The sequence below is a fragment of the Lactuca serriola genome, chromosome 6 (assembly GCF_051521515.1).
Source record: "Lactuca serriola cultivar US96UC23 chromosome 6, Lser_US96UC23_V15, whole genome shotgun sequence".
NCBI classification, from domain to species: Eukaryota; Viridiplantae; Streptophyta; class Magnoliopsida; order Asterales; family Asteraceae; genus Lactuca; species Lactuca serriola.
The window spans coordinates 28,124,329-28,139,088 of NC_136413.1; the positions used below are offsets into that span (position 1 = coordinate 28,124,329).

The 14,760-nt window shown below is 41.4% G+C and overlaps 1 protein-coding gene across 1 annotated transcript; it reads right to left on the reverse strand.

Moving 5' to 3' along the window:
* Positions 1-4: 4 nt before the first annotated feature.
* LOC145058058 (flotillin-like protein 4) lies at positions 5-1,759 on the reverse strand. Its single transcript, XM_079005982.1, has 3 exons — positions 1,137-1,759; positions 697-1,065; positions 5-609 (listed from the first exon to the last, which is right to left on the reverse strand). Exons 1-3 carry the CDS (start codon positions 1,698-1,700, stop codon positions 109-111), a joined length of 1,434 nt encoding a protein of 477 aa, XP_078862108.1. The 5' UTR covers positions 1,701-1,759; the 3' UTR covers positions 5-108.
* Positions 1,760-14,760: the final 13,001 nt, after the last annotated feature.

Below are 14,760 nucleotides of genomic sequence, written 5' to 3' on the forward strand. Positions count from 1 at the left end.
GAAATTATTTACGTAGGAAAATTGTTTCATTATAACTAATGAAAAAGTAAATAGCATTATTTAGATGTTAATTAATATATTCACAACCAAATATTTAAAAAGATCATGTTATTTAGATTCCGTAATCTTCCCCATCCAAGTCGGTGGCAACATTCCGGTTTGTTCATGAACCGTGTTAAACAACGGCGGCAGCATTTTGTAAACACCGGCAACTTCCTTCATGGCACCACCATCACCGCCGTCTCCACCACCATTTGCGCCGGTCCAGATGCTAATCTTCGGCTGTAAACCCTTAACTGCCTCCCCATTAATCTTGGCGATTTCTTGATACATTCCTCCATTGATCATCAAATAATCTCTTAAAGCTCCATAATTACCTCCCATGGCACCCGAAAGTGTGCGTATGTAAGTACCTTGAGCTTGAGCAAGAGCAACAAGTCCCTCCGCCTCCTTCTGTTTTGCATATAATTCGCCGTCGGCGACTTGTTGGCGGGAGTAGAGTGTCGCCTCCGCCATCGCCTTCTGAGCCTCCGCTTGTTTCTCCTTCTCGTACAGAATTGCTTCAGCGGCTTTCTGCTTTCTGTAAAGCTCCCAATTCGCCTCTTGTACCTTTTTTTAGGTCAAACAGATAGAAATTCAATTTCGTGAAATATAGATGATTAATCGCATTCGATTAATTTGTGTTATGTTTGTTACCTTGGTTTCATACTCAACGCTAGCTTTGCTCAAGAACTCAGCCTTGAGTTTCTCCGTCTGAGTCAACGCGTTCATGATCTCAACCTCCTTCTGCAACTCAGCCTCCCGGAGCGCCACCGCCTTACTCGCCTCCACCTCTGCAACCTGTGAATCCTTGGCCCACTTTGCCTTCTTCATCGCCAGCTCTGCATTTGCTTCAGCCACTTCAGCCTCCCTCTGGTTCTCAAACACCTTCACCTCCGTTTTCACCTTTATCTCCTCCTTCTTCCCCTGTCCTTGTCTCTGTGTCGCTATGATCTTCGTCTCTGCGTCTATCTTCGCTGCATTCTGAAGCGTCTGGCCTTGGCGAAGCTTGGATCCAATTTCACCCTAAAACAACAATCAATCGTGAATCACAAACTGAGTATCTACCATTCAAAACCTAAGCAACATAAAATTACCTTCATCTTGGCTTCAGAAACATCAATCCTAGCTTGATTTGCCGCTTCCTGTTGGATTTTTTGCCCTAAATACGAAAAATACTCTTGTCCAGGTTCGTCGACCATCTGTTTCACATTGGCATTGTAGATCAACAATCCGAACTGATTAAGCTCCAATTGGACCTTATCGAACACCTCCTTCTTAAAATCCTTCGTCCCTTTGAAAATTTCTTCCATGGTCATTGACGCAGCGAGGACACGGGTCTCCCCTTCGATGATCCCCTTCACGAGCTCAATCACATGGCGCGATTGTTTATCGTGAGAGGCGATGAGTTTGGCGTATTTGTGGAGACTTTCGTCGTCGTCGATACGAGGACCGATGGTGAATACGGCGGGAAGTTTGAAGGGGAGTTTCTCGGCGCTCATGGCCTGAACGTCGAAAGTGTAGTTGACCGGAGAGATGTTGAATCGGGAGCAGGACTGGCCGGGAAGTATCCATGCTTTCTTTGCGATTTTGATGTCGTCGATCCCGAATCCGGTGATCACCAGATACTCCGAAGCACTTGCTACTCTATACATAGCCATGGCCGGAGATACTGAACAATTGCCGGAGTATGGAGTATTGTATTCTGGTGTAAATCTTACTTATATGGATTAGTTATAAGTTTTTAGGTTGCATATATAGATGAATTTAAATTTCCTGTGATATCCGATTGTTATTATTTTAAATTAAAATAAGATTATTTACCGGTTTTACAGTAGACACGATTAACTTTATGTACTTATCTATTAAAGAAAACTTCTCTTGTATCTCCATTCCTATTATGTTAGGATATTTGTTATCTTTTGAACAAATTAAGTGAAGTGGTTTCTCGAAATTACTTTTTTTTTTGGGATCATCCATATGGTACCAATCATCGTCCTGTTAATAAATGAAAAATTTTTTGTCACATAACACATTTATATTGATTTTACCACATGTCATTTTGTGGTTAATTTCAATTAAATTTTGTGGTTAATTTCAATTAAATTTTCTTCACATGGCATTTTATGATTTTTTTTTCATTTTATTAAATCCATATAATATTAAATGTAATAATTGTAATCATCTTCTTTAATAAATGAAAATCTTTTTGCCACATGTCACATTTATATTGAGTTTGTCACATGTCATTTTGTAGTTAATTTCAATTAAATTTTCTTCACATGACATTTTATGGTTTTTTTTTTCATTTTATTAAATCCACACAATATTAAATGTAATAATTGTAATAATTGACTTTCCTTCTAATTCCAACATTTCTTAATTAAAGCTTCATTAGTTTCCTTTGTTTATTTATCTTTTTTTTTTAATTTACAAGAAAAAAAACACTTTAATTTTAATAATTCAATATTTTTCTAATTTTTTATTATAAATTTAAATTTTTTCAAATGTTTAGAATTTTTGTATTTAATTTTTTTAAATGAACCCATGTAATACATGGGTCTTACACCTAGTTTTGTTATATTTTTAGTCTCTATCAAATGTAAGAAGACTATTTTAGCACCAGAGATTCTATTTTTAAAACCGTTTGGTGCGGTTATTTTGCGGTGCATGTTTTTTTTTCGGTAATTAACCATATGGATTTGGTGCAGTTATTTTATGTGATTTTTAACTGCAGTTTAGAGTTCAAACGGTTTTAAGAGTTCAAACATATTACTTGTTTCAGTTATTAACCGCATGGATTTTGTGCGGTTATTTTGTGTGATTTTCACTGCAGTTTAGAGTTCAAACGGTTTTAAGAGTTCAAACATATTACTTGTAATAATAAAACACCATAAGGTATAAAACAATTAATTTTAATCACAAACAATTAATATCTTAAAAACGTCAAATCACTAGTATTAATTTGATGAGTTTTTGAGGTTATATCTACAATGCACTAAGCGGAAATTTATTCAAACAATTCAAATAATTGGGGCACATGCAACCTAGTGAGATCTATGTCTTTCAAGTATAGGCAACACACTATGAATACTAGCATACAAAACTTTCTTATGAATAAACTAATTCATAAGATAAAAAAAAACTAACCTTAAAGATTGTTGTAACAAACAATCTTGAATTCCTCCTTGAAAGACTCTTTGAAGAAAGCGCCACAAGTGTCGCGCCTCTAATGGTTCACATCCAAACCCTAGCGACCAAGGAACTTTAAGAGAGAGATGAGAGAAGTAGAATTTTGGCCTTAGTTTCTCTAAGAATGCTTGGACGAAAATATGCGGCTTAGGTGTCTTTATATAGTGTATCAAGAAACCCTAGATAAGCTCAAACCAATAAAATAATATTATCTTACTTTTGGTATTTATCTGGTTTCCTAATTATCCTCCAATGATAATTCTAGTCCATTACCATCAGACCTGTAACACCGCAACCACTGACATCCACCTCCTCACCGCCTCCAACAACTTATCCTTCCCATCGTCTCCCTCGACACCATGTCACACCCCCGAACTGTCAGGAAAACAACGACGAAAACGTCCGGGGGTGGAGACGTCATGCGTAGTATCACAACCATTGTACATAGTAAGCATAGTAAACACAACCATTACATTACATAAGAATATTTACATTTGTTTGAAAGCGGAGAAATACATAGTTTATATACATCAGTATAAACAAAAGTAAAGACGAGACTTTTATATGCACCGTCTTCTCCAAAAGTAAGCGAGATACCAGTCTAACATGAACCTGAGAATACAAGCAGTTTTAGAAATATCAGCATAAAGCTGGTGAGTTGATAAGCATGTTTTGTAAGGAAAAACTGGTTACTAAATCTTGTGAAAATACTTCAGTTCCATTGATAAAGAATGCAGTAAATATCAAAAACCATTATTACTAAGTTATGAAATACGTATGCATGTTTTCCAAGAAAATCTCATATTTTCTAGCATGTTTGTCGATTTCCATATGATAAGAAAACCCTGGTTACCACCAGTAAGTATAGTAGTTTTACTACTTAAGATAAAACCATAAGTTGTGTCCCTGGAATACCCTCCAGTAAGTAGGTAGGTAGTTTTATTATATAAATAAAACTATAGAAGAAAGAAAGAAATCCCATAAACAATGATTAGTTTATACTTATTGTGAGTCGTATAACCATACTAATATGACTGATGACCTCCTTGACGTTCTTCAGGCGTCGCACGATTCCAAAATTTGTCACCCCAGGCGTGCTCGCCTAACTGTAGCTAACAGTTCAGGTGTGGGATTGTCGATCCCGAATAGATCTATTCACAAATTTCACGCTCTCCCTCCAGGAGACTCTGGTTATACTACCGGTGAGGATTTATTGGTACCCCGAGGGGCAAAACGAAGATAGGCTCACAATCCTGTATTAACTAGTTTACGTGTTTGTTTGGTTGTTCTCGAGTTCGAATTCGTTTATAACAGTATAGAGTATAAATAATTTTACATAAAATAATTATTTAGCATGATACTCTAATTTTGTATTCGTGGTAATGGATAAATTAAATCTGACATAGTTTATATGTTTGACTTTGCATGAAGTTTGAATCTGTATGACTGGTAATGAAATCCCAAACTATACCTATTATAGTTTGAATGGTTGTTACATTCGGGTATGGTTTTGAAAACTATGCAATTATGAATTGTAAACATCCCTTATGCTCTGCATAATACAAGAGGGATAATTGTATCTAAACGTTTGATAGAAAATTGATTGCATCAGTTTTTAAGTTATGAAAACCTTTATGTTTAGCTTGTATTCCCCCCCCCCCCTCCTGAAAACATGAAAAACTCGGAAAAGTGTACGGGTATGAACTCACTGTTTAACGTAGGATTCACGTGTACGATCGATATGAATGCGGTGTGTCAACGGATGCTCTGAACGCAAATGGACCCTATTAATCACATGGTAACACATATATGTATTAGATTAGGGTATTTCATGACTAATCATGACGGGAAACCATCCTAAGGTCTTGGAATTGTTTGAACTAAGTGATCTAGGTTCCACACATAGTGATCCTTGCAAGTTTAAGGCCAAATATGAGCATTAGAGTGGGTGTATGGCCATAAAAGTGAGTGTGCGGCCAGGGAGTGTGGTTAGATTTGTGTGAGCGGCTGCACACAGGAGTATGTGGCCGTACAGAGGGCGTGTGCGGCCGTATACAAGAGTGTGCGGCCGTACACTCCTCATTTGATCCCGAAATGTCGATTATAGAGACCATACTCTCACTTTGGAGGGTATTTGAGTGCGTGCAGACACCTTATGAAGGTGTGCGGCCGCACTCCTTCAAAGGATGAAGAACATGAAGAACACTATGAGTTTTAGGCTTAGATTCAAGTGTCTTACCACTATATCAAGCTGAATGATGATGCAGTTCACGTTTTTGAGTCCTTAATGATGTTCTTGGATGAAGTTTTTAGAGAGAGAAAGTAGAGTGCAGCCAAAGAAGGAAAGAATGAATGAAGGGGAGGGTCTCCTCCAATATATAGGGTCAGGTGTGAGGCTGGAGGGTGTGTACGGCCGGGGTGTGCGGCTGGCTGGCCGCACACACCTTCCTTGGTGTGTTTGGCTCGGTTTTGTGATGCTACACACTTTCTAACCCTTTTTAAGACTCATATCTATGATATTCCAAGTCTAAAGCACTCATACGGACCCCAAATTTTGCTAAGAGATGATAAGTTCGAGATAAATATTGACACATGAATCAATTGTTCATGATAAAAGTTTCGGGTTGTCACATCACCCCCCCCCCCCCGTTATTTCGTCCCGAAATTCAGAAATATGGATACAAATCATGGATTTGGAAAAAGATGAGGGTACTTCTGTTTCATCTGATCTTCACGCTCCCAAGTGAATTCAGGTCCCTGCTTGGCATTTCAGCGAACCTTCACTATCGGGATGCGACTTTGTTTTGTTCATTTAACTTCCCTATCCATGATTCCGATTGGTTCCTCCATAAATTTTAGATTCTCGTTGATTTCAATCTCATCGAGAGGAATTGCAAGTGTATCGTCGGATAAGCACTTCTTAAGGTTCGAGACATGGAAGACAGGATGGATGTTGCTAAGTTCTTGCGGTAAACGAAGTTTGTAAGCTACCGGACCGATCCTAGCGAGGATCTCGAAGGGTCCTATGTATCTTGGATTTAGCTTTCCATGCTTTCCGAAGCGTATCATACCTTTCCAGGGCGAGACCTTCAACAGGACATGGTCTCCAACCTGGAACTCCAAGGGTTTTCGTCGTTTATTGGCGTAGCTCTTTTGTCTATCACGGGAGACCTTAAGTCGTTCTCGGATTTGTATGATCTTTTTGGTGGTTTCACGGATGATTTTTGGACCAGTGAGAGTGCTATCGGGGACTTGACCTTTGGCTAACTGCGTGTCGCCCACCTCATCCCAACACAGAGGGGATCTGCACTTGCGGCCATAGAGGGCTTCAAAAGGCGCAGCCTTGATACTGGTATGATAACTATTGTTGTAAGAGAATTCAACCAAAGGCAAATGGGTGTCCCATGATTTACCAAAGTCGATGACACATGCTCTTAACATATCTTCCAAGGTCTGGATGGTTCTCTCACTTTGTCCGTCTGTCTGAGGATGATAAGTTGTACTCATATCCAGCTTAGTTCCAAGAGCTTTCTGAAGGGACTGCCAAAATCTCGAAGTAAACCTGTTGTCTCGGTCGGAAATAATGGATGCAGGCACACCATGTAGTCAGACTATCTCTTGGATGTAGATTCGCGTGAGTCTCTCCATTTTGAAAGTTTCTTTGATTGGCAGGAAGTGGGCGGATTTAGTTACTCGATCGACAATTACCCAGATGGTATCGTACCCACTCGGAGATTTGGGTAATTTGGTAATGAAATCCATAGAAATCATCTCCCATTTCCACTCAGGTATCTCGGGCTGCTGGAGCAGACCCGAGGGCTTCTGATATTCGACCTTCACCTCGGCGCAAGTCAAACACTTTCCCATGAAGGTAGCGATTTCGGCTTTCATGTTTGGCCACCAATATAACTTCTTGAGATCGAGGTACATCTTATCCGATCCTAGATGAACGGAGTATTTGGTCTTGTGAGCTTCGTTCATGACGACTTCTCTGAAACCACCAAACTTTAGGGTCCAGATCCGGTTCATAAAGTAATAGACTCTGCCTCCCTTGATTTTGTCACACCCCCGAACCAGACGGCGGAAACGTCCGGGGGCTGTCGTGACTCAATTGAATACCATGACATTGAATATATATGAAACATAACAACATTCGTCACCATTCATCAACATAGTACAACCAGTAGTGTTTACATATCATACATTGTTTAAACAATTACATTCCCAAAAATTAAATTGTTCGGTTCATACAAAAATAAACTGCAACCGTCACTGAATATGATTTCCCTTGATTTACTGGTTCCCTGAGAATACAAGTATTTTGAAAAACGTCAACATATGAAATGTTGGTGAGTTCATAAGTAGTGTTTGAAATCGAAGGTTTGTATTGTTTGAAAAACCACCAGAAAATCCGATATTTTCTGAAAAGAAAAGCTTTTGAAAACGTTTGTGAAGATCCATAGGTATGCTTGTTTGTTTCTATACTTGTAAAAAAAATGTTCATTGAAGTTGTATGCATTTCAAATTTGTATGTATTGAAAACCCTAGGAAAACCCGATGTTCTCCTAATTCCTTGAGTTGCATGTAATTACATTGAAACCATTGCGTAGCGTATAGTGTCAGTCCCGGGCGACGTTGGAAGGTTCTCGAGCAGGATTATTTACTACAAACCCGCGTTACACAAACGCCCAGTCTATAGTTATACTAATGACTCCGAAGGCGTCGTCAGTACTAATCGCGTTATCCAATCGCCCTGACTATGTGTAGTCCCACATCCGAAGAGAAAGAGATCACGAAGACCCCGGTAACTCCATTAACCGGTTGGGGATAAAAATGTACGAGGGGTCCCCGACCCGCCTCGCATGAAATGTAGACTTTACTAGCAATACCAAAGGACCCTTGGGGACCGGTGGTATACAAGCCATTGAAAGTCCATTTACGTTGTGTCGGATCGGTAAAACCCAACACACCGTAAAAAAAATGTCTTCGGGCCTTAAGATCAGGTCATTGGGCTAGCTAGGCTCAACGAACAAGATTTTACACTTGTGGGGCCCAAAGATGGTGCGTAGACGTCTGTGCACACTCGCATGTATATGTATTACCAACGTTACTTGTATGAATCGTAGCGTCGTAGTGTTAGTAGTTGTAGATTTCTATTGGCTCGAGACCGAGCCAATTCGTTTAACAACGACTTTTGGTATTGTAATGTATTGTATTTCGTCGATAGTCGTGGTGCCATTATTTGATCAAATTGTGTACATTGAACTAACCTTGAAATGTTCCTGTTTTCAGCCCCTCATTATTTGTAAAATTTACATTTTCAACCCTTTTTATAAAATACTTCTCGGTTTGGTCCTTAAACTATTTTTCTTGACATTTTAACACCAAAAATTATTGAAATAATCATTTTCCAGCATATTTTTCATAGAAAACAGCTTAAGACCCTGAAAATGCAGTTTTCTTGGTTTTAATCCCTTCCTTTCGCAAATTTGACAATTTTGGCCCAAATGGGAAAATTTTTGCAACTTTGGTCCTTTTTAAAATTAAAAAGCATTTTAAACCTTTGAAAAGGACTTGGATCACTTATGGTCCACTGTTTTACAGAAAATCACAGTTTTGGCCCTCCAAAACAGAAAAATTCGCATAATGGGCCTCATTGGGCCGAAAATGTCATTTTTAGCCCATTAAGCTTGGAATTTATGTTTTTAATCCCCTAAATGAGTATATTTCCAGAAATTTATTTATGGAAACTGTTTTGGCACACTTCATCCATCAGAATCTGTGAAATGTCAATTTGGGCCCTTATTTTTGTATTTTTCACATTTTAGGCCCAAAATTTGTGTTTTTAACCCAAAGAAAATTATTACTAAACCACTTAGCCATTTTTCTTGAAACACTTTGTGTTTAGAAATATAGTTGAAGCTAAAATCATTTAACACAAGTTATATCTCGGTTTTGATGGGTTTTATGGCTAGATCCAACATTAAAACACATAAAAGCATACATATAAGCATGGAAATCATACAAGGCATACAAACACATATAGATCTACACTTTCACTTGTATTCCCCCCCCCCCCCCACAAAACTCATAAAAACAGAAAATAGGGGGTATGAAGCTCACCTTGGGGTGTTGATTCGGTTTTGCAAGGAAAATGGAAGGAAAAATGAAGTGTTTTTGGCCTTAGCTCCCTTTGATGAAGATCTCGAGTTTTAAGATGGTTCTAGGGTGCAAGATCACGATTTTTGCATAGATTAGGAAAGGATTTTGATAGCAAAAGAATTTAAACCATAGATCCATGTATAATCTTACCTTAGATGAAGAATTTTGTGGAGATTTCCTCTTGAATGCTTCCTAGAACTCGAGATTTTGGATGGAGGGGGAGAGATGTTCTTGGGTGATCTAGAGAGTGTTTGAGAGATTTTTGGTGGGTGTGGGTGTGTATGGCCGAGAGTGAGAGAGAGGAAGAGAAAGAAGTGATTTTTGAAGTGATGCTTGCATGGAGGCATGAGATGTTGCATGGATATCCTATGGGTAATAATGATGTGTCACTTGAAAGTCAACTATCTTCAAATCCTCTTGGGCTTGGGCCGAGAATGGGGAGAGAAGAAAGGATTTTTGGGCTTTTTGCCCCTAAGCCCAACATTAGAGGTAGTTTGGGTGCTTATTGGCCTTATAAAATAAAATTGTGATTTTTATGCTTTATTAAACTAGGTTAGGTTAAATTATGGATCAAAGATTGTGATTTATTTCATTCTAGACCCAATATGGCCCAAAATATTGAGATAAATAAATGTGGGTCCAATTAGAGCCCAATTAGGGTTCTAAGCCCATGATAGTCCAATTGGAAGCTTATTGGTCCATTGGGATCCAATAGGGAAGTTCTAGTCTAAAATAGACTTAACATGAACTTCTAGGGTCTTCAATTGTTTGATGACTATTTGTGGTACTTGCATGATGTATTTGATTGAAGTTTTTGATTCATATTAACTTGAATATATAGATTACATGGCTCAAAATTTACAGTTGTGACATCATCCCCCCGTTAGAGGGAATTTCGTCCCGAAATTCTATTTGAAAGCTAGATTTGAGAATGCTAGAATAGGTGAGGGTACTTTTGCTTCATTTGATCTTCGCGTTCCCACGTGAATTCTGGCCCACGCTTTGCGTTCCACCGTACTTTCACGATCGGGATGCGACTCTGCTTAGTACGCTTCACCTCCCTGTCCATGATTTCGATTGGCTCTTCGACGAACAGGAGATTCTCATTGATTTCGATTTCGTCAAGAGGAATGACAAGGGTTTCATCTGATAGGCACTTTTTCAGATTAGAAACATGAAACACGGGGTGTACACCGTTTAGCTCTGCGGGTAGTTGTAGTCTGTATGCTACTGGACCTATTCGGGCGACGATTTCGAAAGGTCCAATGTATCGCGGGTTCAGCTTTCCTCGTTTTCCGAAACGTATAACCCCTTTCCAGGGTGAGACCTTCAACAACACTCGATCACCGACCTGGAATTCTAAGGGCTTTCGCCGTTTATCAGCGTAGCTCTTTTGCCGGTCACGCGATGCCTGTAATCGAGCTTTGATCTGGACAATCTTTTCTGTGGTCTCGCGAATGATTTCCGGTCCTGTCATTGCCCTATCTGACGTATGCGTTCTTGCTAGCTGGGTGTCACCTACTTCAGCCCAACATAACGGTGATCTACATTTACGCCCGTACAGCGCTTCGAAAGGGGCCACCTTAATGCTCGAATGATAACTATTGTTATATGAAAACTCGATCAACGGTAGGTGGGTATCCCAAGACTTTCCGAAGTCTATCACACATGCACGGAGCATGTCTTCGAGCGTCTGAATGGTTCGTTCGCTTTGACCGTCCGTTTGTGGGTGATACGCGGTGCTCATATCAAGATGAGTTCCCATGGCCTTGTGGAGCGACTGCCAAAAGCGTGACGTGAACCTACTGTCCCTATCCGAGATGATAGATTTTGGCACTCCATGCAGTCTTACAATCTCTCGTAGGTACAAACGCGTCAGCCTCTCCATCTTGTAGGACTCTTTGATTGGCAGGAAATGGGCAGATTTCGTCAGTCGGTCGATTATTACCCATATGGTGTCCAATCCATCCGACGTCTTGGGCAGCTTGGTCACGAAGTCCATAGAAATCCCCTCCCATTTCCACTCAGGGATTGCCGGTTGCTGTAACAATCCGGAAGGTTTTTGGTATTCCACTTTTACTTTGGCACACGTCAGGCACTTACTAACATAAGTTGCGATTTCCGCCTTCATGTTAGGCCACCAATAGTGCTGCTTAATGTCCAAATACATCTTTTCCGAACCAGGATGAATGGAGTATCGTGTCTTGTGGGCTTCCTTCATAACAATCTCCCTGAATCCTCCGATTTTTGGAACCCAAATACGGTTCATGAAGTAGTATACCCCATTCTCTTTGACTTCCAGGTTCTTCTCCATTCCGCGTAATGCCTCGCTAGTTCTATTTTCCGCTTTCATAGCCTCTGCCTGGACTGATGCAATTTGAGCGGTCAGATGAGACTGAATGGTTATCGAGTGCGTTTTCGTACGGCGGTTTGTGTACTCCTTCCGACTTAATGCGTCAGCTACCACATTGGCCTTGCCTGGATGGTACTTGATCTCGCATTCGTAGTCGTTTAACAACTCCACCCATCTTCGTTGTCTCATGTTCAGCTCCTTTTGATTCAAGATGTGCTGGAGGCTTTTGTGGTCTGTGAAGATGGTGCACTTTGTACCGTACAGGTAGTGCCTCCAAATTTTTAGGGCGAAGACCACAGCTCCCAGTTCTAGGTCATGGGTTGTGTAATTTACTTCGTGCGTCTTTAGTTGACGGGACGCATATGCTATCACTCTTCCACGTTGCATGAGAACGCAACCTAAGCCTTGATTTGACGCGTCACAGTAAACTACAAAATCTTCCGTTCCTTCGGGTAGAGATAGTACAGGAGCGCTACAAAGAGCTTGCTTCAAGGCTCGAAACGCAATCTCTTGTCGATCTGTCCACTTGAATGGCACACTCTTTTGCGTAAGCAAGGTAAGTGGCTTGGCGATTTTTGAGAAGTTTTGGATGAATCTCCTATAGTAGCCTGCTAGGCCTAAGAACTGACGAATTTCGGTGGGCGTAGTCGGAGTTGCCCATCCTTCCACAGCTTTGACCTTAGAGGGATCCACATGAATTCCATCTTGGCTAACTACGTGACCTAGAAAATTCACGCTCCGTAGCCAAAACTCACACTTAGAGAGTTTGGCGTAAAGCCTTTCCGATCGCAGCGTTTCTAGGACTTGTCGGAGATGTTGGCCATGCTCCTCTTTGCTTCGAGAATAGACGAGGATGTCATCGATAAACACAATGACGAAGTTGTCCAAGAACGGTCGACAGATTCGGTTCATTAGGTCCATAAATGCGGCGGGTGCATTTGTTAGACCGAAGGGCATTACGACGAATTCATAATGTCCATAGCGAGTTCGGAAAGCGGTTTTTGGAATATCTTCTTCTCGGACCTTGAGTTGATGGTACCCGGACCGTAAATCTATTTTAGAAAAATAGCTAGCTCCTTGGAGCTGGTCGAATAGATCGTCGATTCGTGGGAGTGGGTAGCGGTTTTTAACAGTGAGTTTATTCAACTCTCTGTAGTCGATGCACATTCTGAAAGATCCGTCCTTCTTTTTGACAAAGAGCACCGGAGCTCCCCATGGCGAGTAGCTAGGTCGGATAAATCCCTTGTCCAGAAGCTCACTGAGTTGGCTGGACAATTCCTGCATTTCAGCAGGTGCCAATCGATATGGTGATTTAGCGAGAGGAGTTGCTCCTGGAACGAGGTCGATTCGGAACTCAACCTGTCTCTCTGGGGGTACTCCCGGAAGATCTTCAGGAAACACGTCCGGGAATTCACACGCTACCGGAATGTCTTGGATGTTAATTTCTTCTTTGGCCTTGTCCACTATGTGGGCCAAGAACGCTAAGTTGTTCTTTCGCAGATGTTTTTGTGCTTTGATGCACGAGATAAGACGAAGATTCGTGCTAGGTTTGTCTCCGTAAATTACTAGGGTTTCGTGATTCGGGAGACGAAGGCGAACGGCCTTCTCGTGGCACATAATCTCAGCATGGTGGGGGCTTAACCAATCCATGCCGATAATCACATCGAAACTCCTAATTGACACTGGCATCAGATCTATTCGTAAGACGTGTTGGTTAAGGGTTAGGGTACATCCGATGTAGATCTCCCTAGTGGATTCGGTTTTCCCATTGGCCATTTCCACCGTATAGGTTTCATTTAGCTTCTGGGGTTGTTGTTTTAATAAATGTTTAAACTTCTCGCTTACGAAACTTCGCTCCGCTCCGGTATCAAATAAGATGCATGCATAAGTGTGGTTTAGGAGGAACGTACCGGTCACAACTGCGGGGTCCTGAACTGCATCACTCTGACCCATAGTCAGCATTCTTCCTGCTCCTCTGTTTCCTGAGTTGTTGTTGTTGTTAGGGCAGTCTCGACGGAAATGTCCCGTCCTTCCACACCCAAAACAGGTGTGGCTAGGCCCTGCATTGTTGCTGCCGGCATTGGTGTTGTTGGTGTTGCGGTGGTTATTGTTGTTGTTCTGGTTGTTTCCCTGACTCTGGTTCTGAGAAGGATAAGTCCTGCAGAACCTTGCAGTGTGTCCCCTTCGGTTGCAACTGGTGCAATGGAACTCCCTACATTCTCCTTGGTGATGGAAACCGCACTTGTTGCATTTGGGATGATTGCCGGAATAGGGTCTTGAAGCATTTGAAGTAGCTGAGGCTGGAGCATGTGATGTGACTGGTACCGGCGCAGTGACAGCGTGAACTGCCACCGTTTGCTGCTTTTTAGAGGTCTCGGGACCCTGGCGCCCCTTCCTCTTGTTGCTCCATCCTTTCTTACCATCACTCTCCTTCTTCTTCTCAGTCTCTACCGGTTTCTCGCCCTTTTTGTGGTTATGATCATATAGCCTCTTTGCCAATCTCTTCGCACTGTCAAAAGTTCCAGGGTTCGCAGCTATCACATTCCCTTGAATGGGGGATGTCAGTCCCCAAATGAATCGTTCAATCTTCTTCCCCTCTGATGTGATCATACCCGGGCACAACAGAGATAGTTCGCTGAATCTCGATATGTAAGCATCGATGTTCCCATTCTGCACCGTGAGATTCCATAGTTCCTGCTCCATCTTCTGTATTTCGCCTCGGGGGCAGTACTCAGCCGTCAACATCTCTTTCATTTCTGCCCAGGGAATAGAGTTGGCGACAGGGAGTGTCATAGCTTCTACATGACCATTCCACCAAGTGAGTGCTTGATCCACAAAAGTGCAGGCCGCGAACTTCACTTTCATCTGCTCGGGGCACTCGCATATCTCGAATACCGACTCTACCTTCTCGATCCATCGCTTTAGGGCGATCACTCCTCCGGTGCCGTTGAAAGTTCGGGGTTTAGCGTTCGCAAAATCCTTGTAAGTGCACGTTTTAGTGAGTCCTTGGTTCG